General features: G+C 47.6%; 1 protein-coding gene across 2 annotated transcripts in view; it reads left to right on the top strand.

The window, feature by feature from the left end:
• The window catches only part of SPTBN2 (spectrin beta, non-erythrocytic 2), a 95,986-nt gene that overhangs the window by 45,944 nt on the left and 23,801 nt on the right, over window positions 1-26,241 (top strand). The window contains exons 1-14 of one of the 2 annotated variants that reach the window (XM_080986137.1): window positions 847-1,026; window positions 8,590-8,741; window positions 13,663-13,836; window positions 14,001-14,092; window positions 14,375-14,455; window positions 14,785-14,900; window positions 15,725-15,837; window positions 16,951-17,138; window positions 19,583-19,700; window positions 20,630-20,788; window positions 22,324-22,626; window positions 23,298-23,451; window positions 23,789-24,659; window positions 25,384-25,521. In XM_080986137.1, coding sequence (XP_080842263.1) covers window positions 894-1,026; window positions 8,590-8,741; window positions 13,663-13,836; window positions 14,001-14,092; window positions 14,375-14,455; window positions 14,785-14,900; window positions 15,725-15,837; window positions 16,951-17,138; window positions 19,583-19,700; window positions 20,630-20,788; window positions 22,324-22,626; window positions 23,298-23,451; window positions 23,789-24,659; window positions 25,384-25,521 — 2,792 coding nt within the window. In that variant the 5' untranslated portion in view covers window positions 847-893. Of the gene's footprint in view, window positions 1-846; window positions 1,027-8,589; window positions 8,742-13,662; window positions 13,837-14,000; window positions 14,093-14,374; window positions 14,456-14,784; window positions 14,901-15,724; window positions 15,838-16,950; window positions 17,139-19,582; window positions 19,701-20,629; window positions 20,789-22,323; window positions 22,627-23,297; window positions 23,452-23,788; window positions 24,660-25,383; window positions 25,522-26,241 lie in introns of those variants that run through there. The other variant, XM_080986136.1, reaches the window with a different exon arrangement.

Raw genomic sequence — 26,241 nt, 5'->3', positions numbered from 1 at the left:
CCCCCCCCCCACTCAGCCAACATACTCACAGGGTAACTTTGCGTCACTACTCCCTGTCTGTCAGCCTAGCCTACCTCACAGGATTGTTGTGAGGATCAAATGTTTGGGGTAGGGTGAGCTCCTTGGAGGAAAAGAGGGATGTAAATGTCGTAGTGATATCTTAAAAAGAAAAGGAAAATGCACACCTGAGGCTGGAGGTCAAGGATAAGTCAAGCAAGAGAAGAAGAGACCTCAGCCCCCCACTATGGGCTGTTTCCAATGTTATTCATACTCTTAGTAGACCCATTGACATGAATGGGCATGGCTAAATTTGGTTCGGAGTCAACTTTAGTTGGATACAACCCTGTCTTATCTTTTTTATAAACTTACCTCGGCAAGCTCCAGAATCATTAGTCCCCTCTTAGAAGGGTGAGGAGGGGGGAAGAGAGAAAGGATCCAGTAGTCCTGAGCCCCAGTCCCCTTTCACCCATCCTGGTCTGGAGCTGAGGGTAGAGCCCTGAGCCCTATTCAATAAGAGCTTTGGCTAACCCCCAATGCTGAGATTTGCTAGTTTTTCAGACTATCGAATTGTATGTGTGTGGGCAGACTGCCCAACACGTTCCCCTCCCCTTTCCATGTCTGCCTGGGCTCAGTGAGTGTACTCTACACACACACACACACACACACACACACCATTCAGAGCAACCCAACCTGTTTTTATGTAAATTTCCCAGGGTTGCCGCCCTCGCCTGGAAGGGGGCAGCAAAACTCTCTTGAAACGCTCAACTCACACCAAGGTGCTGGAGCTTCCCTTCCTGCTACCTGGGCCCAACTGCGGTTGGTTTTTTTCCGGGGTGGGTGGGTGGGCAGGGGGCTGCAGTGGTGGTCCAAGTGGAGGTACCCCAGCCGCAAGGATGTATGAACCTGATCCAGAACTGCTGGAGGTGATCCAGGGTCCTTCTCCCCCTCCTGAGCTCTCCCCGGCCGCATTTATCAACGCAGTCCAGTATGCCAACGTGTTGGAGGGCAGGTTCAAGCAGCTTCAAGGTAGGCACTCTGGAGAATTGCGGGGAGGGGGGTGATCAGTAGAGATTTGGGGGGGCAAGCTCTCAGCCAGGAGTCTTCCCCCCACCACCCCAACCTGCAAGATCTCTCTGGCCTGACTTAAGCGGTGGCGGCAGGGACCCTAATCCGCACAGTGATGCCAGGAATTAGCTGAACGCACGCTGGATTTGCATGGGGCAAACACAGCGACGTGGTTGAGATTCTTTGGGGCTGTGCCCAGCTGCCCCCTGCCAAAGCTACCCTTCTTCCCCATTTTCCTGGAAGCTGAGGGCAGGAGACCTTGTCAAGAGAGAGAGGAGCCTTGACAGGCACTGACAGATACAGCCTCTGTGACTTCAAGGACTTCTCTGGTTTACACCCTGCCCCTCTTTGGTGGGAAGTACTGTTCTAGGAATGCTCACCTTGACCCCAACTCTCCCTCCCCCTCAACACAGACAGTCACAATTTCTTTCATTTACTTATTTTTAAAAGCTTTGCACCCTGCCTTTCAGTCAAAGGTTCCAAGTCGGCTACCCATAATAAAAAAACCAGAATAATTCAAAAACTTACGTTGCATTAAATTGTAATTTAAAAAAATCTCCTAATAATGAAACTGCAGTAAAAACAGCAATAAATCCTCCTTGGGGGAGCCATAAAATGACCTCCTTTCGACACCAAAAAAGCAAGCAAAGTAAGTGCCAGCTGTGTGTCTCCGGGGAGAGTAGTCCACATAACTGAAAAAGTTATAGCCCACCGAATAGGGCTGTTGTCCCACATTGTGCAGTCCCCCCCCCCGTCACCCCCAGCCTATTTACCTTGCCAAGGTTTCACCCCCAAATTTCTGGGGCAGCATCCACTACCACCGTATGATCTGGGCCCAAACTCTTTTTGGTGTTGGATTCCCCTGAAATGTTATCCACCCTCCTTCATTCTATGTGAGCAAAACAGGTCAGTGTTATTTTCACTCGCCGCTTCGTTATCGCAGAGTACAAAGATGTGCTCTTGTGAACTTTGTCGCAAAATTAGACAAACTTAAGGGTCCTTTTTGCAGCAGCGGTTACTGACAGTAATACCACGTTACCAGCTATATACTGTGCTAATTCAACACCTGCGGTAGGAAAGAAAACCGGAGTTCTGATTAAGCCCAAATTGAATAGAATCAGATTTGCTGATCAATTCTCATTCAGCACTTTCCCCTGGCAGCCTCCCTTTGGAAGTCTTTTATGCTGAAGCCTGGTGGCTGACTGAGGTCATCAGCAGAGTATCCTGGGAGAGGGAAGTTGTCTCCCACTGGTTTCTGAATGTTGCCGTTTTCAGTGTCTAATATGGGCCCATATGGAAGTGGTGGCTTATATCATGTTGGAGGATGACCTGGTGTACAAGTCCCTGACGGTATATGGCTAGTTTTATTAGAGCCTGCAATAGTGTTGCCTGATTGGAAATGGGGGACAGAACTGGTGTCAAGGATTGCTGTAGCATCTAGTGACTGAATTGCTGGTGGGAAGATGTTTTAGATTAAGGGGCTGCCGAAGGTCTCTGGTTCAGTCCCCAGCATCTTCAAGTAGGGCTGGGAGAGGCTCCCTGCCTGCGATCCTGGGGAGTTGCTGTCAAATACAAAACTAGATGAACTACTGGTCTGACTCATTAAAAGGCAGCTTCTAATGTTCCTGTTTAAATTGGCCATTTTCCTGAACTTTGACGACTGGAGTCTTGCATTTGTTTCGTTTTGGGGAAAGGTCAAGCTTTGCCTGCTCAATGTCCCAGGTGCAGTCCCCAGCATCTGCAGGTTAGGCTGAGGGAGATCACAGCCTGGAATTTATTTATTTGTTGCACTTACATCCCTCCTTTTTGTCCAAGGAGCTCAAGGTGGCATGTGTGGTTTTCTCCTCTCCTCAGTCAATCCCTACAACAACCCTGTGCAGTAGGCTGGGAGCAAGTGACTGGCCCAAGGTCACCCAGTGAGCTTCCTGGCCGAGTGGGAATGTGACCCTGGTCTCCCAGTGCTCTAACCCACACATCTCACTGGCTCTCATTCTTGACTGCTACTCCTAGTCAGTGTAGAAATCACAGAGCCAGATGGACCAGTGATCTGACTTCTGTAAGGAATGTTCCTACGTCCACTCCCCACCTTTTTTCACTGGGGAGAGACAAGGATCATTGTCCAGGATGCTTAGATCACAGAATATACTTCTGTCTTAACAGCTGGAGGGGGTCCTTTATCAGTCTCTAGGGTGAGGGGGGTGTTTGGGAGAGTGTGCAGCAGCTTGCAGACAGCTGAGGCTTCTTGAAATGCTGTTCGGCTCAGGGTTAGCAAACAAGCCCTGCTCTGACACGTCCCGGTGACTCAGGCAGAAGGGCAGGCTGAGCCCTCCGTTGCCTCTGCATGCACCGTGCATGCATGCATAATGTCTGTTGGGTCGAAGCACAGGAGCAGCACCTGCCTGGGCTGCAGGGCAAATGCCAGCTGCAGAGAAGATCGTTAAAAACAACCCAACCACACATGCCCACAACAGCAACAAACCCCAAACGCAGGACGACTGTGCAGGCCATGGGACTACAACTCCCATCATCCTGTGCTGAATGGGATTGATAGGACTTTTTGGCCTAGACGCATCTTGGCCAAAAGTGCACCTGGTTGGCAAAGGCTGGTGTGGCCCTAATTTGAGCCAGGACTCAGGGTACTTCCTTCTGCAGTGGCCAGGAGGTTTTGGCCCTGCAGGATGTGAGAGAAGAGCGCTGGAGAGAATGTATCAGTGGCAGTGTGGTATAGTGGTTAGAGTGTAGGACTGAGACCCTCAGCCATGAAGCTCACTATCACTCAGTCTAACCTACCTCACAGAGTTGTTGTGAGTATACAGTGGGGAGAAGGAGAGCCGTGTGTGCCACCCTGAGCTCTTTGGAGCAAAGGAGAGATGTAAATGTAATAAATAAATTACCCTCTAAAATAAAGGATAGGCCAAGGAGGGGTGGAGTGACTGAGGCCTGCCAGTGTCCTTTCCTTTTGGCTTCGCTTTTCTTACCCTGGAGCCAAACACTTGCTGGGGTTGCTTTGCATTGCATGCAAACAAGGTGGACGGGCAAGAGGAGCTGGAGGCAGCACTGCTGGCGTCTCTCAGCCCAAGGCTTAGGGTCCAGAAAGGTGATGTGCAGGCAGAAGCAAAAGCTCTTTCTCCTTTTTATAGGGTTAAAAATGCACCTCCTTTTCTAGTTGCTACAGCCCTCTTGCACTTGAGCTTTACAGGTCTGCATCAGCTGCTACTTCAAGGTGCTCACATTAGTGTTTAAAGCCCTAAATGACTTAGGCCCCAAATACCTGAAAGAGCACCTCTCCTTACACACCCTCCCAGGTGTCAAGATCAACAGAGGGGGCCCTCTTGGTAGTTCCTTTTCCCACATAAGTTTAGGGCAGGCACCCCCTAACTCGGCCCCCCAGCTGTTTGGGGACTACAACTCCCATCATCCCTAGCTAACGGGATCAGTAGTCAGGGATGATGGGAACTGTAGTCCCAAAACAGCTGGAGGGCCGAGTTTGGGGGTGCCTGGATTAGGGCATGGCCCGGGACAGGGCCTTCTCTGTGGTAGCCCCTAAGTTTTGGAACTCTCTCCCTGCAGAGGTATCTCTGGCTTATCCCCTATGCAGCTTTCAACAAATGCAGAAGACATCTCTTTACCCTGCCATTTGACACCCAAGATGTGTGTTTTTCAGAGGCCCTTCCTCTCCCATTCACGTGAATGCTATTTGCTTTAACTGTTTTTATTCTTAAACTTTAAATCACTGTAACCTGCCATGGGACCTTCTGACAAAACACTGGCAGTACATTATTATTGTGAAAAATCAGAATACTATAGAGGACCCAGGTGTCTGGGCTACCACTTAATTTCTCTTCCTAACTATCTCTCTCCTGTGTACTAGTATAATTGCTTGTGAACTTCTACAAATCTTTGTGTGTGTGTGTGTGTGTGTGTGTGTGCGCGCACACACACACACACACACACACACACACACACTGGGTGGAGTAGAAACAGGCAGGAGCTGCTTGTGTTTTTTGGTAGCAGGGCAAACATGATGGGAGGTTTAGCCCAAAATATCTGTAGGGATTCAGCAAATTGATATTATTGAGGGTTGGGGAGAGAAGAGGCTGAGAAAGAGTGTATTACCTAAGGTTCCCTTCTTAGCTTAAGGCAAGGAGAAAGATTTGAACCAGTTCTGAACAGCAAAACAAAGTAGAACAGCAGAACGAGGCCTAGCTTGCTCAAAAGAAGTAGGAGGTGGGGAGTAAGAGGATTGGGGAGGGGGGTTGTCTGGTGTATAAAGACTTGCAGAATATATCCTTTAGTGGCTCCTAAAAGTTAGCACCAAAGCCCTTCCAGATAAGTTAGTTAACGATTACTGGGAACGCTAAGATTGCAGGCCAAGAGATGTTAGCAACGTGGGCTGCCAACCAATTAACTTGTTTTTCTAGTTGATCTGATAATCAATGAATTGCTTAAAAGGCAGATAAAGTAAACCTGTGTATTACAAAATCATCAACAGATTCCTTATGGAGATATTGAAGGAACTGTGCAATAAGTTACTTGGTTTATCAAACTAAATGGCCACCCTATGAATATGTTCACATTACTCATTACTGCCATAGAGCACAGTGAAGAAGTTGTGTGTGAGAGACACCCCCCCCCTGCATTTCATACTTCTTCCTTCCCCAGCTGTTCACATCAGCGCAGACTGGCCTCAATTCCTTTTCTGTTTATGTACACATCAGCGAGTGAGGATGTATTTACCTTATGCAAAGGTGTTCACACCTTGGCTAGAGACAGAACAGTTTACAGACTGTGTGTGAAGCTGGTTTTAGAAACATCTCCTCAAAGAGTAATATCTTATAGTACTGTACAAGATACATATGCATTTTGGATAACATCATGTGAACCCAGATTAAAAACCCAGCACTGGAAATGCTGTGACTTCACAATCAACAGAAATGTGTACATGGCCTCTGCTAGAAGGAAATAACCACAATTAACTCCCCCCCCTTTTTTTCTTTGGCTTGTGATGTACCAGAACCAAAATAGCTTCAAAAAGTGTACCCTTCTCCAGACACACAGATTAAAATTCATGTAGCAATTAAACTGCCCCCTCCATTAATCAAGAAAAGCTTTTATAGCTAACCTGCTGGTTTAACCAATGGAAAAGCCTGCGGTTCTACTTTGTTTTTCATAGTGCAATCTTATAAATGCCTACTCAGATGTAAGCTCTATTTCCAGCACAACTTGCATCCAGATAATGTGCATAGAATTGCAGTTCAAAACCTTTTCTTAAATTCTCATTGTGTGCATGTTTGTGTGTCATTCCTTTTCTTTATAAAATATGTCTTCAATGCCATGCCCCCCTCAAAAAGTGATTATTTTTAATTCAGAGAATGAAATTAAGCTTTTAAATCCATGTAAGAGCTGGTTCTTACGAGTTGTGCGTTATTGATAGCTTGGCTCTTGTATTTTGTTATCACCTGCTTTCTACAACGTTGGGGCTTTCCTCCAGAGCTGGGATGGATAACCTCGTGTCCCCCAAGATATTGCTGGACTACAGCTCCCATCATCCCTGTCTGTTGACCATGCTGGATGAGGCTGATGGGAATTATAGCCCAACAATGGTCGAGAAGGTACCAGGTTCCCCATCCCTGCTCTGGAGAAGGCAGCTTCTCTCCTTGACGAGACAGGCCACCCCACCCCCACCCCACCCCATTTTCCTTCTACAGAAAACTTTCCATAATGTAGGTTCATTCTGTGCTATCGTGCAGATACAGGGTATTTTTAAAATATACACAGCGATGGTCACATGTGGTTGGTTCAGCAGAATAAATCCTTGCAGGACTTTTATCTCTTGTTCTGGTTCACACTAAGTCCTTGTTCAGATAGTCTGCAAACAGTATGGAAATTACCAGTGCCAGCTCCAGGTTTATTGGGGGGTGGGGTGGCTTGAAGGGCTCCTTTAGTGGGCCCTCTCCTCCTTCCCACCACCACTGCTTTCCATTTGTATACCCCCCCATCCTGGGCCCAGTCATTAGCCACAGGTTGAATTCAAAGCAGATATTCTGTCACTGCTGTAAGTATCCAAATACAGGGACCAAGTGAGTGGACTCAAGTGTGTGGTTCTTTCTGAAATGCCCATTTCCCCAGGGATGTCAATAAGTGGGAGGGAAGGGAAGGGAACATTTGATTGGCCCCTGCCCACTTTTATTTAAATGTGAACCACACTGTGTGGCCTGGGAGCTTGCTCTAGAGAAACTGCTATGACACCACGAGCAGTTCAATGCAAACAGGGCCCAAGGGAGGTCAACAGTGATCAGGGAATCTCCTTTTTAAAAATGGAGGACACAGCTTGATGTGCATGCTACTAGGATTTGACCATCAAAGGCAGCCTATACACAAACAGAAATAAATACAAGTTGAGGGATTGCTCTTCTTCTTCCTTGCATAGGGCAAAATGATGTCAAAAGCTTCAATCAGGTAAACTTAACCCAAGGGTGGGGAACGTGCAGTCCTCCAAATGTTGCTGTACTATCACTCCCATTACCCTGTGTTGGTGGGGGCTGATTGGAGTTGTAGTTCAACATCTGGAGGGCTACAGGTTCCCCATTGCTGTCATACTTCTTTTTTTTATTCTAGCAGGCTTACCCAGACATATAGTTTCATTATCTATATTTGTTCTTAAAAGCTTTACTGATTTTATCCGTGTTTTTATTGATACTCATTTCATGTGTACTTGGTTTTTTTAAACTGTTTTGCACATTTCAGCTTTGTTTTGATCAATAGTTACGTGCACCACTTACAGAGCTTGGGGATTAAGGGATTTATTGGTCTTTCTGATTACACATTATCTGAGTCTAAGCTGCATTGAACTCCATGGTTTACTTCATCTGAAGGGCCACAAGGTCTGCAGCCCTGATATTAGCCAACAGAGCACAGAGGAAACTGCCACTTGCCAGATCTGACTTTTTTTTACCAGTATTGTCCACTCTGACCGGCAGTATCTGTCCAAGGTCTCAGGCTGAGAAAGGTATTTCACCTCCAACTCAACTGTTTTAACTGGAGGTGTCAGGGATTGAAACGCTGACCTTCAGCATGTAAAGGCTACACTCCCCTCCTGCAGACAGAATTAGGTACATCTGTGGGGAGTTTCAGCCCAACATTGTTATTTAAAATAGCAACATGCATTCCACTGATCCTCCACCATGTATCCCAGGTTGTTGGTTCTTCCATTTAAGATGCTCTCTTGGTTCCATTTTTCAATATTCTGCTGCTGAGAGTTTCCTCTTGGGCCGATGGAATGTTTTGCAGACGTTCTGTGACATCAGAAGCAGCTCAGCCAATGGCTGCTGGGGGCTTGCAGGCAAAAGGCAGATTTTGAGAGGGCCACAGAAGTTATGAGCTTCCTTACTGGGAAGGGGTTTGTATTGTAGAGAAGGAAGACTCTGGAAGCAGCCTGTTGTGAGGAGCCCTGAGACAGCTGGTTCTCATGAAGGCTGCAGAGAAGTCTCTCCTACTCTGAGCATCACATGCTTTGTCTTGCAGATGAGCGAGAGGCCGTGCAGAAGAAAACCTTCACCAAATGGGTCAACTCTCACCTGGCTCGGGTCACGTGCCGGATCAGTGATTTGTACAGCGACTTGCGAGATGGGCGGATGTTGCTGCGCCTGCTGGAGGTGCTCTCAGGGGAGCAATTGGTGAGTGGGCTGAGCAGTTCCATCACAGGCCTGGGGCTGGGGGCCAGCTTCCTAGAACTGGAGCAACACAGTGCACCAAAACCTCAAATTTGCAGCAAGAAAAATTAAGTGTCAATGTATTCATTAAATATATATATATATATATTTGGCAGGGTTCTTTTTAAAGATGGTGCCTCTCAAGAGCTTATTAATATATTTTCAAAGAACAAAAATTAAGCAGTAGTGCAAAGTAGTAACATGCCAAATCCAATACTTTACATCTGTTCCTCCCCTTCGTTTCCTAAACTTTCTATCCACTCATCTATTTGCTGGCTTCCTCCTAGGAAAGCTGATAGGCAATAAATTCAGTATTGGTTAAAAAATAGAATTAGGGTTGGTTTTTTATTTTATTTTAAGGAAAGGCTTCTTCATGAAACATTCATGAAATTTAATGACTTAACCAGGAGAATATCAACACTTTTGCAAGCACATTTTAAGTTAGAACAATAGGCTTGAAAATGTGTCATCTCCCCAGGGGATTGCTTGTCTTTCACTGACAGTGATTTTTTGTGTGAGTTGGCAGTAAGAATGCAAAGTGTTGATGCTCCTCATTCTCATAGCAGCCATTTTGCTGGTATTATCATGTTGTTTGGATGCCTGATTTTCATCTTCCAAAGCAACAACTCTATTCCGAACTTAAAAATGGAAAGTAATGCTTGGTGGTCAACAAAAGAGGTTTAAAGACTCCCTCAAGGCAAATCTGAAAAAAATGTAGTATAAACATTGACAATTGGGAAACACAGGCCTGCGAGCGCTCCAGTTGGAGAATAGCCTTTACCAAAGATTCCATGGGCTTTGAAGATCCTCAAGATGAAAGGGAGAAATATGCTAAGAAGAAGGCACATTTGGCAAACTCTCACCATGAGCAAATCCTGTCCGGAAACTTATGTCCCCACTGTGGAAGGATGGGAGGGGATGGAATAGGGTTTTTCTTAACAACTCTCAGCACCCAGAAGCCATGGCTGTTTAAAGTGGTATCACAGTGCTTTAAAGGTATAGTGTGAATGTGGCCTAACTAAAATGTTTATCTTGCAAGAAGGCTAGTGTGGTCTGTACTTTTCCTAAAATACACCTCACTTGCTACTGATGATGTCTGACATCTTATGGGCACCCAGCTTAATGAAATTTTGATATAAATTAGTTATTTCTGCACCGATTCATCAACACAATATGAAAAATCATTGTCACCATTATTATTCCTACCAGTATGAGAACGTCTGTTTTTGAGTCTGTTTTCCCCATTATTTTTTTAATTGTGTAAAACTTGACATGGGGTCATCATTTTGTACTTAGAGGCTCTTCCTATTCTGAGGCCTCAACTGTAATTTTGTGTTTGTGTGTACAAATCTAGCTGAGAGAAGATTTATGCTTTAATAGAAATGAATATAGCAGCCTCCAGCTGTGCTGGTATGCATCAAACAAACTGGATAAATAATTTTGCAGAATGCCTTGGCATTTCCTCAAATACAGTTAATTATTGGAAAACCCAGTTCAGGTGTATTATACAGATTCATAGCCCCCAAAAACTTTAATTTCCTAAATGCCGAATCATGGAAATGCTTTGCTCAAGACACCCATTACTGATGAGGACCTTAAACCATGTGTCTACAATGCACACACACCAAGTGGTGAACTACAATGACATCACCCAGTGGTTGTGACTGTGCATGCCCACAGGTGTGGCAAATTATTTGTGCTGCACCGTCTCAGAGAAATGTATTATTTGGTTGAATTAATAGGGGATCCTTTGAAAGGCTTGCTGTATGGGAACAAATCTCGCCAGACTGTTGGGATAAAGCCTAGTGATGACTGGTTCCCATGTCTCTGCCACGTCTCCTTAAACCTCTCCAGGCTAGGCCAACCTCAGCCCCCACCCACCCCTGAATAGAGAGCCAAGCACCTGTTCCCAGAATTCCACGCTTCGCCTCCCTTGCAGCCAAAAGGAAAACAGCCTGTTCGCAGCCTAAGTGAGGCAGTTTTTCCGGTTTCCAAGCAGCCTGGCAGCTAGACTGTCTCTGCTTGGCAGCTTGGCAGGTGCTTCTGTTATGGCTGCTGAATTCCCTGGGTAGTATTATCAGAGAGACACTGAAGCATGCTAGAAGATGCTGGAGATCTGAGGAATTATGGGAACTGAGCAGGTTTAACCAAGGTTTTGAAGGGCCACAGCTCAGTGGTAGAGCACCTGCTTTCCAAGCAAATAGGCCCTGGTTCAGTTCCCTGGATCTCCAGGTATGGCTAGAAAGGACTTGGGGAGTCTGCTGCCAGCACTGGGCCCTCCAAGGAGCTCAAGGTGGTGTTCATGGTTCTCTTCCTCCCCATTTTATCCTCAACAACCCTGTGAGGTGGGTTAGGCTAAGAGACTGTGACTGGCCCAAGGTCAGCCAGTGAGCTTCATGACAGAGTGGGGATTTGAACCTTGGTCTCTCCCAGGTCCTAGTCCGGCGCTCTAACCACTACACCACTCTGAAAGGATAGTGGTGGCACTGAGTATCCTGAAAGTGAAATGCTTAGTTTGCTGCAGCGGGCGAGAGGACGGTGACCTAACGATACCTGAGAGGCTACAGGAGAGATGAGAAGGTGTGGGAACTCCCAATTCCCATCAGCCCCAGCTGTCAGCACTTTGGCCAGTGGTCAGGGAGTTGTAGTCCAGTAAGTAACCTCCGTAGGGCCCAGTGGGTTCCCCATCCCTTGGCACCAATCGTGTTTGGAAAGATTTCAACATCAGTAGAAGACCAATGAATGCATTTTAGTCCATGAAAGGCATAATCCTGATCTAATCAGAAAAAAATCAGCAGTGCATTGCATCCACAAATGACCCTTGGGGAAGGGAGAAATAGAAGGGGCGCGAGATGAAAAGCAAAGTTCTTAATTGGCATCAGTGGATGACTTAAGAGCCTCCCTTTCATGTCCCAACCTCCGCTCCTCTTCCCATCCTCAAGGTCTGCGCTGTCATTTTCTCCCCTCAAACTCCACCCGCCCAAGCAACAGCCTGTTTAAGGGCAGGAGGTTTGCTTTGCAAAAGGAGAGGACATTCTTCTCATAGGTAGGGCACTTTCTCTGCCGCTCCTTCAGGGGTTTTGAACCTCAGCGACTCCTCAGGCAACTCTTGTCTGGGAATGTCGTGTAGGAAGGCAGCTCCTATGCCAGTCCAACCGGCTCCCTGGCAGGTGCAACCCTGGTGTCTTCGCTCCAGGTATACTCAGAAGCAGGCGGCAGAGCATGCTGGGAGGGGTGATGGTGGAAGCACCTGACTGGGTTGCAAGGAACAATTAGGACTTTCCAAGAGGAGGCGGCGGCGGTGGGTTGGTACATGCCAGCAGCATCCTGGCTAAGGGAGGTGCACCTTCTCTTGCACACACAGTCACTAGCTAACTATTTTAAAGTATCCTTTTTGCCCCACCTTCCATTACAGGATTGCAAAATATGTGCTAAAAAGTAAACTAGAATGAAAACAATCAAATAGATAAAAGTGGCAGATCAAATAATAAGTGAGCTACTAAAAGCTGGTTGGTTTTTACTTGTTTTTTAAAAAAGCAATAAGTTAAAAAAACAAACAAACTGGCATCTGAAACATCTCACATGTGATGCCGAATGAATCATAGAACTGTAGAGCTGGAAGGGACCCTGCGGATCATCTAGTCCAGGGGTTGGCAACCTTTTTCAACCGTGGGCCGATCCACCGTCCCTCAGACCATATGGTGGGCTGTTCTATATTTTTGGGGGGGGGGGAGGGAAATGAACGAATTCCTATGCCCCACAAATAACTCAGAGAGGCATTTTAAATAAAAGCACACATTCTACTCATGTAAAAACACCAGGCAGGCCCCACAAATAACCCAGAGATGCATTTTAAATAAAAGGACACATTCTACTCATGTAAAAACACGCCGATTCCCGGATCGTCCTTGGGCTGGATTGAGAAGGCGATTGGGCTGCATCTGGCCCCCAGGCCTTTGGTTGCCTACCCCTGATCTAGTCCAACCCCCCGCAATGTAGGAATATGAACCTGTCCTATACAGGGATCGAACCTGCAACCTTGACACGAGCTATCCCAGCTGGTATGAACATGAAAGAAAGACAGGTCTCTGTGACTGACTGGGTGGCCCTGGCCTTATTTATTTTATCCGTTGCATTTATATTCCGACTTTTGCTCCAGGGAGCTCAAGGCAATGTGTGTGGCTCTCCTCATTTCATCCCCACACCAACCCTGAAAGGTAGTTGAGGATGAGAGGCAATGGTTGTCACAAGGTCACCAAATGAGCTCCATGGCTGAGCATGGATTTGTTCCCTACTCTCCTAAACCATAGCTCAACACTCTAACCTCCGACACCACCACTGGCTGAGCACCTGCTCTGCATGCAAAAGCTCCTTGGCTCCATCCCTGGCATCTCCAGGTAGGGCTGGGAAAGACCTTAGGAACATAGGAAGCTGCCTTATACTGAGTCTGACTGGTGATCTTTCTAGCTCAGCATTGTCCACACTGACTGGCAGCAGCTCTCCTGGGTTCTCTGGCAGCCCTTCCTCACAGACCTACAATTGCCAGAGTGGTTTAACAACCAATCCCTTGTTCCAGGGAACTTGGGGAATTGTAGCTCTGTGCAGGGAATAGGGGCCTCCTGGCAACTCTCTGTACCTTTAACAAACTACAGCTCCCAGAATCCTGTGGGGGAAGCCACAACTCTTTAAAGTGATGGTGTGCTTCTTTAAATGCTTGGTGTGAGTGTGGTCTTGCATCCTTGGGATTAGAAACGGTAGGTGTGCTTGGTGGCAGAGGAAAAGCACTCAGCACCAGCTCATGGGTACTACACTCATCCCCTGGCAGAGTTACTGGTTAAAATTAAGGCCTATCTCTCTCTCTCTCCTCTCACCCTGCTTTTGTTAGCCGAAGCCAACCAAGGGCCGGATGCGCATACACTGCCTGGAGAACGTGGACAAGGCCCTCCAGTTCTTAAAGGAGCAGCGCGTCCACCTGGAGAACATGGGCTCACACGATATTGTTGACGGCAACCACCGATTGACCCTGGGCCTCATATGGACCATCATTCTCCGCTTCCAGGTACAACCTGAGCCATGCCTTTTCCCCTTTCCCTCCCCCTTAAGGAACTTGCCTTGATTTCCCCTTGACTGAGGTGTTTGTAACCCAAGGTAGCACTGTATACGCATTCTCCCTCCAATAGTGAAAGGAGAACTGAGATATTGTTATTCTGGCTTCTTTTGCAGATTCAGGATATCAGTGTGGAGACAGAAGATAACAAGGAGAAGAAATCCGCCAAGGATGCCTTGCTGCTTTGGTGTCAGATGAAAACAGCTGGGTAAGAGAATAAGTGGGGGACTGTGAGCCAGGGGTTTCCCCTTCCCTGTTTGGGCTTGAGGTTAGGAGCTGGCTGCCTCTGAGGCTAAATCCAGCTCAGCTAGATGTGACACAGCCAAGGTTTAATATTACTACACTTGGATGTTTCAAGAAGCCAGAAGGGGAAATATGCATTTCAGTTGTAGTGACCTGTCTCAAACGTTCAAGGGAGGGCTGGGTTCAAGAACGTGAAACAAAGCAAAATAAATAAGCCTATCCCCTGCCCCCCACTGTGTGTTTACAGGTATCCAAATGTGAATGTCCACAACTTCACCACCAGCTGGAGGGACGGCCTGGCTTTCAACGCAATTGTCCACAAACACAGGTCAGTGAAGGTTGGTTGGGGCCTGTCATGGCTTCGTAGCAGCTCGCTCCATCTTGTATGCTTTGGGGGAGGGTAAGGCTATCAGTGGCTACCAGCCACAATGGGCATGTTCCAGCTCCATTGTTGGAGGCAATACGCCTCTGAATACTAGTCCCTGGGAATCACAAGTGAGGAGAGTGCTGTTGCACTCAGGTCTTGCTTGTGGGCCACTGTGAGAACAGGGTCCTGCACTAGATGGGCCACTGGCCTTGTCATGAAGTAGTGATTCTGCGAGCAAATATCGCTGATCTAGCAGGCTGTTCTTATGCTTACTTTGGTGTCCTCATCAGGCCAGACCTGATAGACATTGACACCCTGAAGAAATGCAACGCACACTACAACCTCCAGAATGCCTTCAACATTGCCGAAAAGGAACTGGGCCTCACCAAGCTTTTAGACCCTGAAGGTGAGCTCAGCAGGGAGGGCACCTGGATCTCTGTTCCTGTTTTTCTCTGTTGGCTTGGCCACATGTTTGTATGTTTGTTTGTTTTTAAAAAATCACACAAAAAAATCAAACCTCCTAAGTGGTTTGCAATAATAATAATAAAAAAAGAATTTACCCTAAAGTTATCAGTAAAAGTGAAAATTAAAAGCAGATTTTAAAACAGTCAAAATGGAATTTAAACCAGCAGTTTAAATAGCTTAAAACACATATCAGCTTGTACATGTCAATGGGCAGGGAGTTCCAGAGTGTAGGAACTGCCACAGTCTAAAATTGGTTCCTTACTAGTGCAAAATGAACTTGTAAAAGTGCTAGCTTAGCAGAGGAAAGTGGATGAGTGGGTGTGTATGAGGTAAACTGGTCTGAAGGGCTTTATATCCTAACAGTTGCACCTTGAACTTGGACCAGCAAAACATCAGCAGTGAGTACAGATTTCTGAGCTGGGGTGTTATATGCTGACTGGATATAATGCCTGTCAACACTGTAGCATTCTGCGCTAACTGCAGTTTTCGGCCAAAGCGCAGAGGAGGCCCCACAGAGAAAACATTGCAGTAATCCAGTATCGAAGTTATCAGTGGCTGCACTACTGCGATCAAGCTTTCCTGGTCCAGGAATTAGTCGCAGCTGCCATGCCAGCCAACCATTGTAAAAGGCACTTCTAGCCTCCGAGGCTCCCTGGGCCTCCAGTGACACTGAACAAACTAAAATGATGGTGGTGACCATCTGGAAAAAGAGCCGTTCTTTGTCCTGTTTCTCTTGCTCCTCTTTATTCTTCCACTTCTCCCTAGATGTGAACGTGGACCAGCCTGATGAGAAGTCCATCATCACCTATGTGGCCACTTACTACCACTACTTCTCCAAAATGAAAGCCTTAGCTGTGGAAGGGAAACGGATTGGGAAGGTACCATGAAGAGGGCTGTGGTGGGAGCTGGGGAGCGCTGGGAGCCGAAATGCACTTGGATTCCAATGCCACCGGGGTTGCAGGAAGAAGGGCAGGCATTTAAGGAGATGGGTGATATATTTTGCTGGGACAACCTGTGTGCAGGAGGTAGCTCAGTTGGTTAGGGCGTGGTGCTGATAGCCCCAAGGTTGCAGGTTTGACACCTATATGGTACAGCTTCATATTCCTGCATTGCAGTGGGTTGAATTTGATGGTCCTCAGGTTCCCTTCCAACTCTAAAATTCTATTATTCTTCCAATTCTAAGATTCTTAGGTGCAGAAAAAGCTTTCAGTCTTCACCAAACTTGTCCTCAGGGTGGGGTGAGTGGGTGGCAAACAATGCAGACTATTAAAAGGATATTTTAGGTGCTTTTAAAAGCACAACTCCAGATCTTGCACCAGGAATGTCTATTCTGTGTCCCTCTAGATGTTGTTGGACCTGCAGCCAATGGTCAGGGATGGTGGAAGTGTAGTCTAGCAACATCTAGAGGGACACACAGTCCCACATCTCTGGTCCCCTTCCCTACCCTGCCATGTGGTTTGCTCTGTCTCAAAACTCAGCTCTGCCATCTATCCAGGGCAGGACTGGACCACAGCTGAGCTATAAGGAGCCGAGTTATAGACAAGATTAGATTGTTTTATCCATTTTGGGACTGTTTGGATCAGCTGGTCTGCAAGAGAGCCTGGTTTAGATCAGATTGGATTATTTAATCCCACTTATCAGGCCCGAAGACTCCCAAAGTGGATTATAAAATTTAAAAAGAATGAAACAAATCGGAAAGCCAAACAGCACCAGGTCTGGGCATGCTCAAACATTCACCCATGCCCATATTCTCCCTCAAGAAAGGCTGGGTAAGAGAAGGCCGCATTACTCACTGTTTCCTAAAGGTGCTTGTAGCACCCAGAGGTGACGTAACCAAAAACTGCCGGCACTTCAGATTGGGCCAGGATGCAAATTAGGCAGCCGTTGCAGGTGAGGCAAGTCTAGACCAACATGCTTCGAGGAAGGGGTGCGGGTCTTTTGGCCACCAGCCCCTTCCCAGGGTGTCTGAGTGATGCAGGTTCCCGCAACAGGTCCTGGACCATGCCATTGAGGCCGACAAGCTGATAGAGAAGTACGAGACGCTGGCCTCTGACCTTCTGCAATGGATTGAGCAGACCATCTTGACACTGAATGACCGGAAGCTGGCCAACTGTCTGAGCGGAGTGCAGAATCAGCTGCAGGCCTTCAACACCTACCGCACTGTGGAGAAACCCCCCAAGTAAGTTCTGGCCTTTGTGGACCTGGCGGTGAGCGAGGAGGAAGATATTCAGTGGGGTCATGGTAAATCACAGGTAGGGAGCCTCAGGCACAGAGGGACAGATGTGGTCCTCCAGGCTCTCAGAACTCTTCCCAGGTCACACCCCAGTAGGGGGAAGATATAAAAAAATAAAAAAATTGCCCAGTAGCACCTTAGAGACCAACTAAGTTTGTTCTTGGTATAAGCTTATTAGCTTGGTATAAGTGTGCATGCACACGACAGCTTATACCAAGAACAAACTTAGTTGGTCTCTAAGGTGCTGCTGGACAATTTTTTTATATATTTTGACTGTGTTAGACCAACACGTTTACCTACCCGAATCTAGAACCCAGTAGGGGGAGTTGTTGGATGCTGAAGAGGCAATGGGATTTAGTGAGCAAGGAGAGCCTGTGACAAGGTGTAGTTCAGACTCAGAGGCTGAAGTAGAGGAGGGGCGTGAAACAAGGGGCTGCAGAAGAATCCCAGGAGTCTGTCTCTCTGACTGCAACAATCTCCCCTCCCTCCCTCCCCCCATCTCCAAGGACATGCAGGATGATGCATACAGCAGAACAGAGATTACAGGTTCCCAGATGCAGTTTGAGACTGCTTGGGAAACATCCAGCAGAGGAGGATTCTTAGAGGGGGTTGAAGGCAGGGGCTGTCAGTCCTGGCAACTGCTGTATAGGGGCAAGATTTGCTGGGTAGTGTTGCTGAGTTGAATGCTGTTTCTTTGGATAAAGAGTTAACTTCTCTGACAAATTGCTTCTTGCTTGCTGACCTGCATCCTTCTCAAGAGCATTTTGCCTGGATATGTGCTTGAGTTGGGGTAATATTACTCGCTTGTCTTAATGGAGGAAGGAGGAGTGTGTGTGTGTGTGTAGAAACCTGTGACTTGTCTGTGGCTTTGCAAACTCTACAAAGGCAGGAGTCGCACCTGCTGCTCCACCCATGGCCCCACCTTCCACTGGCATGTGGGCCCTGGAAGCCTGCCAAGGAGGGAAGGTGGCCCTTGGGGCTGCAAAAGGCTCCTGTGGCTAATGATTGAAGTGCAAGAGCTCATCATGGCAGCCATGCTAGCCACACCCACAAGAAGAGCCCAAAGTGCAGGCAGACACACACACACACACACACACACAAGCACACAAGCTTCCATCCCGCAAGAGCTGCAATTTACAGCACAGTGCCCAATTTGTTAGGATTAGCTGGCAGTCATAGAACAGAATAAGTAAAAATCATTAAACATTAACAAAAGATTTTTAGCCAGGTGAAATACTACCTTTAGCTTCTAATTAGGAAAGCAAACAATCTTTCAAAAAAGCGTTACCGCCTTTTCAACTGCTAGCCTGAAATAGCAACCCCATCAAAGGAGGGGGGGATACAATATCCTGCCTCTGCTTGATTATATTTCCTCATTCTCTACCTTTATCTCTGCCAGGGGTGGGGGACCAGTGGGCCACATCAGAAGCCAGCCAATCCTTTGCATTTCACAGGAGATAATTGATCTCACCCCAAAGCTGCGGGCCTTACATTTGGTGCCAAATTTAAATTAAATGCAAAGGAACAGGGCACACTCTTAAACCATGAACTCCCAGTTGCTCCTGGGCAATCCCAGCTTTACCTGTCTTATATCAAGTGCCCTATGGCATCAGGTGAGTGACAAGTGGTGTGTGGCTGGCCAAGAATGGCCTCATGGGCCACATGGGGTGATCTGGTGGGCCTAAATTGGACCATGGGTTGGAGGTTCCCTGTTGCTGCTCTGTGCTATCACAAACAATCTTGAAAGACCCATGCACTTGCCTGAAGAAGGAAGTTCCATCAATTACTGTGGTGCTCCAGCAGACGGTGGCATCACTCCAGCTCTAAATAAAGTCCTAGAGCTGCTTGCCCTGCATAGCCCCTCCACCACAGTGCTGGGAAAGCATGCACTATTGTTGTGGGTGCTGGAAGAATGTGTGTCTGTCTTCTGTAGGATGTCGGGAGGCAGTGATTTCCATCACGTGTTCACCGCAGTCAGTGCTGTTGCTGTTCTGTTGCAGTTCGGCTTCTGTTAAAACCTACACTGTTCATCTAACTATTTGCTAAGGCTGAAGCTAACATAATTGATTGCGTGATTAATTTCGGGGGAAGGGAAACGTCAAAAACAATGCAGAAAATAGTGTAATGTAACATTTGAAGACTAAGAAAACAATCATAGCAAATGCCATTTGTGTGTGATTTCCATATAAATTGTTGAAATTTCTGCTCCCATTTCCAGTGGAATTCTCTGACTTACAAAGTCTCCTGAAAGTTCCTGCAAGCTTGTTAACAGTGAGAAAGGGGCCTCATGCAAAGTAGTTTTGAAATGTGCATTCTTGCTCCTAAACCGGGCTTGCTGTTCCCCTTTCTCCCTCTGCCCACCTCCTCTGCATGCATTATCCTACTCCCAGGTTCACAGAGAAAGGGAATCTTGAAGTTCTGCTTTTCACCATCCAGAGCAAGATGAGAGCCAATAACCAAAAGGTTTACACGCCACGAGAGGGGAGGCTCATCTCTGACATCAACAAGGTGAGTGCCATGGACTGGCTGGACGAAGAGGTGGGAGGCTCCAGCCAGGGAACCCCCAAGGGAAACCCTAGAGGAGGAATGCTCAGAGCCAAGGGATTGGTGGTGGAACACTGGGGGTCAGAGAGCCACTGATACTACTGAACTTGATGGCCCAACTGGGCTGTTAGGGTACAAGGCAACTTTCTGGGTCCCTGTGCTGACTGGTCGGGGGTTGGGCCTGGGACATTCTGCATGCATAGCATATGCTCTAAGTTGTGCTCCCACCACTGGAACTTAGGACACTGCCTTAGACTGAGGCCGGCAACTTGTTCATATTGCCAGGATTATTGACACTGGGCTCCACCGCTGAACTTCCTCTGTAGAACTGTGGGTTGGGAGGGCGGTGTTACTTAGGACCTGTCCATTTGCCCAAGGAAGCACACTTGAGAGTATATTTTGTTGGTGTTCCTGGGTAGCTGAGGCCTAGTGCTTACCAATCTGCAGGTGTTAAATATGTGTGCTGTATTTGGTGCATCTGTGTCTGAATCTACTAGAACCACCTTGATTTTAAAGAAATGCAGGCGGGAAACACATTATACGATGAAGCAAACAAATAGTTATGCCCAGGTTCAGCTGATATTTGTCGATTCCAAATAGAAGCCGTCAGCTAACAATGATTAATGATTAATAGGCAAGTCCATTCATTTGGGCAGTTTCCTGGAATCTGGATTTAATTTTAATCAAGGATCAGCTCATGAACTCATTTCCAGTTGAGCACTGCAATAATAATTAGAATAATAATGGGGAGCATTGCCTCTGAGCATGTGCAGAATACATTGAAAATTCTGCAGCCAAAGCTTCAAAGCAAACTGAATCCCTTCTCCTTTGAAAGAAATTAAAACACTTGTTTTGGAAATGTTTGTCTCCATGATTTCCTTCCTCCTCCACAGGGCTGGGAGCGGCTGGAGAAAGCAGAGCATGAGAGAGAGCTGGCGCTGCGCAATGAGCTGATTCGGCAGGAGAAGCTGGAGCAGCTGGCAGCACGCTTTGACCGCAAGGCAGCCATGCGCGAGACCTGGCTGAGTGAGAACCAGCGCCTTGTCTCCCAGGTCAGTGAAAGGAGGACGAGGAGGAGCATTTAGGTTGTGTCTAGGGGCAGATCCACACTATACATTTAAAGCACATCCAGTGCACATTTAAAGCATATGACGTCCCCCAAAGAATCTTGGGAACTGCATTCAGCTTCATTGGGACCTTTGTTTGTTTGTTTGTTTGTTTTTTAATGATTTTTATTAAGGTTTCAATAGAAAGTTAAACAGAAAAACCTAAAAGTAGAAGTACAAAAATACACAATACATAATCCAAAAAAAAAAAAAGGAAAACACAGAAAACAAAATACAAAAGAAACTAAAAAGAAACAGAACAATTAAAAACAATATCACTTTTCCATTTCCGTTTTTGAATTTACTTATTTTCTGGACTTCCTCATACCTCCCTCTTTTGTATTCCAGTCCAAATTGTTTGTCCAGCAATTTCTTTTCCACTTTTTTAATCCCAATCTTTAATCTTAATATAATATATAACACTTAAACTTCTTTAATCCTAATCTTTAATCTTAATGTAATATAACATTAAAATTTTACCTCTTAAGTACCAAATTTCCATTTCCTTAAACATCTTTAATCCTAATCTTTAATCTTAGTCTATCAATAACTTTAACCTGTACAGCTGGAAACCACTTATTTTCAATCCAACATCACTCTAACATTCTTTAATTTTGCAATGTTTCTGAAGATAATCTTTGAATTTCTTCCAATCTTCCTCCACCAACTCTTCTCCCTGGTCACGGATTCTGCCAGTCATTTCCGCCAGTTCCATATAGTCCATCAGTTTCATCTGCCATTCCTCCAGCGTGGGAAGTTCTTGTGTCTTCCAATACTTTGTGATGAGTATTCTTGCTGCTGTTGTTGCATACATAAAGAAAGTTCTACAGTTAATCCGGAATACGGCTGCCAGACTGGTGACTGGGAGCGGCTTCCCAGACCCAGCTAAAGGATCTTACATTGGCTCCCAGTAGATTCCGAGCACAATTCAAAGTGTTGGTGTTGACCTTTAAAGCCCTTTGGTTCTGCATACCTGAAGGAGCGTCTCCACCCCCATTGTTCAGCCCGGCCTCCAAGGGCCTTCTGGCAGTTCCCTCACTGTGAGAAGTGAAGCTACAGGGAACCAGGCAGAGGTCCTTCTTGGTAGTTGCACCTGCCCTGTAGAATGCCCTCCCATCAGATGCTCAGGAGATAAACAACTATCTTCTGACTTTTGGAAGACATCTGAAGGCAGCCCTGTATAGGGAAGTTTAAAATGTCTGATGTTTTAGTGTGATATTATTATATTATATTATATTATATTATATTTATTATAATGTTTACTACTACTAATAATAATTAGAGGAAAAACTTACTCTATTCACTTTCTCCATGCCATGCATTGAGGAGAATCGCTCCATTCCTTTGATCATTTTGGTGGCACTTTTCTGAACCTGGAGTATCTTTCTCTCTGTCTGATCTGGGAGAGCGGGAGGGACGGACAACTTTACCCCAGCATCCTGAAGAATGAGATTCTTTCTCTCCTGCTCTGCAACCTGCAGGATAACTTTGGCTTGGACATTTCGGCGGTAGAGGCCGCAGTGCGGAAACATGAAGCCATCGAGACGGACATCGTGGCATATAGTGAGCGTGTGGCAGCCGTGAATGCGGTGGCAGCTGAGCTGGAGGCGGAGGGGTACCATGACATCAAGCGGGTGTTGGCGCGCAAGAACAACGTGGCGAGGCTCTGGGACTACTTGCGCGAGCTGGTGGCTGCCCGCCGGGAGCGCCTGATGCTCCATTTCGAGCTGCAGAAGATGTTCCAGGACTTGGCCTACCTCATGGATTGGCTGGAAGAGATGAAGGTAGCTGGCGAGGCTGTGGTGTGCAAGAGGGGTGATGCTTGAGAGCGCATTTCCTGCATTGGAGGGGTGTATGTGTTGGACTATGCCACCTTTGAGGTCATGTCCAGTGCTATGGATTGCATCAGAATAGGGGAAGAGGCCATAGCTTCATGGGAGACCACCTGCCCTGTACACAGAGGATCCCAGCTTCAACCCCCAGCATGTCCAGGTAGGGCTAGGAGAGAAGCCTGCCTGAAACCCTGGAGAGTTGCTGGCAGTCAGTGTATATAACATATAGCTAGATGGACCAATGGGTCTGATTTGGTGTGAAGCAGCTTCCAGGGTTCCTATCGCTACCAGATGCAGAAACCTCTGAAGCCAACAGGAGTGTTGCCTTTGGGCCCTGTCCGGGGCAGCGTAGTAAATTGTCCTGGAGTCAGTGACTGCTGAGGTCCTTTCCAATTCTGATATTATGAATTCGCAGGTTATTATTTATTTCTATTGGCCGAGAAAGAGAAGTGAGGGAGCTTCATGTTTAGAGACTCACCTGCCCTGGAAGACCCTAGTGGGGAGAGGGAAGGGCAGCTTTGCCTAGGAACCCCCTTCGTCTTTTCTATTGTATCCCCGAGCAGGGTGGTTGAGATGAGGCCAGGCGTCAGGTCTCCCTCATCCTGTGCTGCCTTTCCTCACAGGGCCGCCTTCAGTCTCAGGACTTCGGGAAACACCTGCATGGCGTGGAGGACCTGCTGCAGATCCACTCTCTGGTGGAGGCCGACATCTCCGTCCAGGCCGAACGGGTGAAAGCCATCAGTGCCGCTGCCCAGCGCTTTGCCACCCCTGGGGAAGGTGAGAGCCTCAGGAGCTTGAAAAGGAAGTATGGATGGAGGGAGGGGGAACAGAGTGGGAGTGCCCTTGGCTCCCCATTTCAAAACCTTATCTCCCAACTTTCCCCTCTTTCCTATCTGTCTTGCTGTTCCACAGCAGTTGTAGGATTCTCTGTGCAACATGGGATTTGCTAAAATGATCAGTGTGACTCCACTGCAAATTATCATTCCTTTATTGTGGGTAAAGTGGTATGTGTAGGGAGCAGGTTGAAGCCCAAGTAGGGAGCGTCAATCTCTGCTGCTGATTTTGCAAAAGTTGACAGGAATGCGGCTCCTCACTTCGGTTTTCCTGCCTGCAGCTTACAAGCCCTGTGACCCCCACCTTGTCCAAGAGCGCGTGGCAACACTGGACCGCTGCTATCGGGAGCTGGTGGCGTTGGCAGCGCAACGGCGTGCCAAACTGGAAGAGTCGCGCCGCCTTTGGAAGTTCTTCTGGGACATGGGCGAGGAGGAGGCCTGGATCCGGGAGCAGAGCCAGATCCTGTCGTCGGGCGACTTTGGCAAGGACCTGACGAGTGTGCTGCGCCTGACCAGCAAGCATAATGCCTTCCGCGACGAGATGAGCGGCCGTGCTGGCCCGCTGCAGCAGAGCATAGCCGAAGGCCGCCAGCTGGTTGCCGAGGGCCACTTTGGGGCTGCCGAGGTGGCCGAACGGATCCGGGAAATCGAGGAGCAGTGGGATCAGCTGGAGGCGCTGTCCCGAGAGCGGGAGCAGCGCCTTCTCCAGGCCTCCAATCTCTACCAGTTCCAGGCGGACGCCAACGACATGGAGGCCTGGTTGCTGGATGCGCTGCGCTTGGTGTCCAGCTCTGAGGTGGGCCATGATGAGTACTCCACCCAGAGCCTGGTGAAGAAGCACAAGGATGTGGAGGAGGAGATCCACAACCACCGCCCTGCCCTCGACGCCCTCCACGAGCAGGCCCGGAGCCTGCCCCCTGCCTTTGCCCATGCCCCTGAGGTGGACGGGCGGCTCCCTGCACTGGAGCAGCGCTACGAGGAACTGGTTGCGCTCGCCGAGCATCGCAAGCAAGCCCTGCAGGACGCTCTCAACCTTTACAAGATGTTCAGCGAGGCAGATGCGTGTGGGCTCTGGATTGGGGAGAGGGAGTACTGGATCGAAACGATGGATGTCCCTGAGAAGTTGGAAGACCTTGAAGTGGTTCAGCAAAGGTGAGTAGGTTCAACCAGTAGCTACCTTGTTCCCCCTTCTAGCCCAGGAGTGGAGGGTCGGTGGGTTCTTCAAAGTAAATACTTCATACTGTTTGCAGTTAAACTCTGGCAGGCCTAGGGAACATCCAGTCCGTGGATTTAAGTAGACCCAGCACGAGTCCTCGTTTGGCCCATGAGGCCCATTCCACAAATCACAGCCATCTGTGTGACACCTGACATCATACATGACATCACAGTACTATATGACACCACAGCATTACGTATCGTGTCATATGTGACTCCATTCGTTTTAAGCACTGTTACACCATTTTAGCAGACACTGAGAATCCTGAGGACCGTAGTTTGTTAAGGGTGCCGACCTCACAGAGTTCCCAGCATCCTTAACTGACTACGGTTCCCAGGATTCCCCCATGATGGTTAAAATGCTAAAAGTAGTGCTTTAAACGTATTGTGTGGTCGTGAGAGAGTGGAGACCCATGTTCAGAGCCCTCCTTGTCCCTGAATCTTATTGGGTGACCTTGCGCCAGGTTGCTCTTGTCTCTTGGGCTAACCTACCTCAAAGGGTTGTTGTGAGGATAAAATGGGTGTGGTCGCCATGTACTCTGCCTTGACCTTCCTTAGGTGGAACTGGGAGGGGGGAGAAGATGAAATGTAAATGCAGTTAATTAATAAATTAATTAATTCAATCTCTCGCCCACTTCTCGTTCGGTCCTTGTTGTCTCAGGTTTGAGACTCTGGAGCCAGAGATGAATAACCTGGCCTCCCGCATTGCAGCAGTGAATGAGATTGCGAGCCGGCTTCTGGGAACTGACCACAGGAACAAGGACAGCATCCAGGCCACTCAGGAACAGCTCAATGCCAGGTGGGGAATCTACAAGTGTGTGTGTGTGTGTGCGCGCGCGCATGCGTGAACAGGAAGATGGTGCAATGGTTTGAGTGATTGACAAGCCTGACCCAAGAAATCTGAAAGATCACCTCCTTCCATACAGACCTTCTCAGGTGTTAAGATTGGCAGAGAGGGCCCTCAGAAGTGTGGTTTGTGTATGTGACGGCCCCCAAACTAGAATTCTTTTACTGCAGAGCTGTATCTGGCACCTTCATTGTATAGTTCTTGTCATATACTCCTTACCTGAGATTTTATAGGGACGTGGGTTGCACAGTGGTCTAAACCACTGAGCCTCCTGCACTTGCTGATTGGAAGGTTGGCAGTTCAAATCCACCTGACGAGGTGAGATCCTGTTGCTCTGTCCCAGCTTCTGCCAACCTAGCAGTTGGAAGGCACGCCAGTGCAAGTAGTTAAATAGGTACCAGTGTGGCAGGAAGGTAAATGACATTTCCTTGTGCTCTGGCTTCTGTCATTGTGTTCTGTTGCGCCAGAAGCGGTTTAGTCATGATGGCCACATGACCCGGAAAGCTGTGGACAAACGCTGGCTCCCTCAGCCTGAAGAGAGATGAGTGCCCCACCCCATAATCGCCTTTGACTGCACCTTTTTACCCCCCCCCCTTTTTTTTAAATCTGAGATATGTTTTTAGGACCACCTTATTCTTTCATTTGTAAAAAGTTGTAACCTGCCTATTGAAA

Source organism: Podarcis pityusensis (assembly GCF_964106645.2).
Source record: "Podarcis pityusensis genome assembly, chromosome: 16".
NCBI classification, from domain to species: Eukaryota; Metazoa; Chordata; class Lepidosauria; order Squamata; family Lacertidae; genus Podarcis; species Podarcis pityusensis.
Note: the sequence above shows the minus strand (reverse complement) of the source record. Positions and strands in the feature narration are given on the sequence as shown.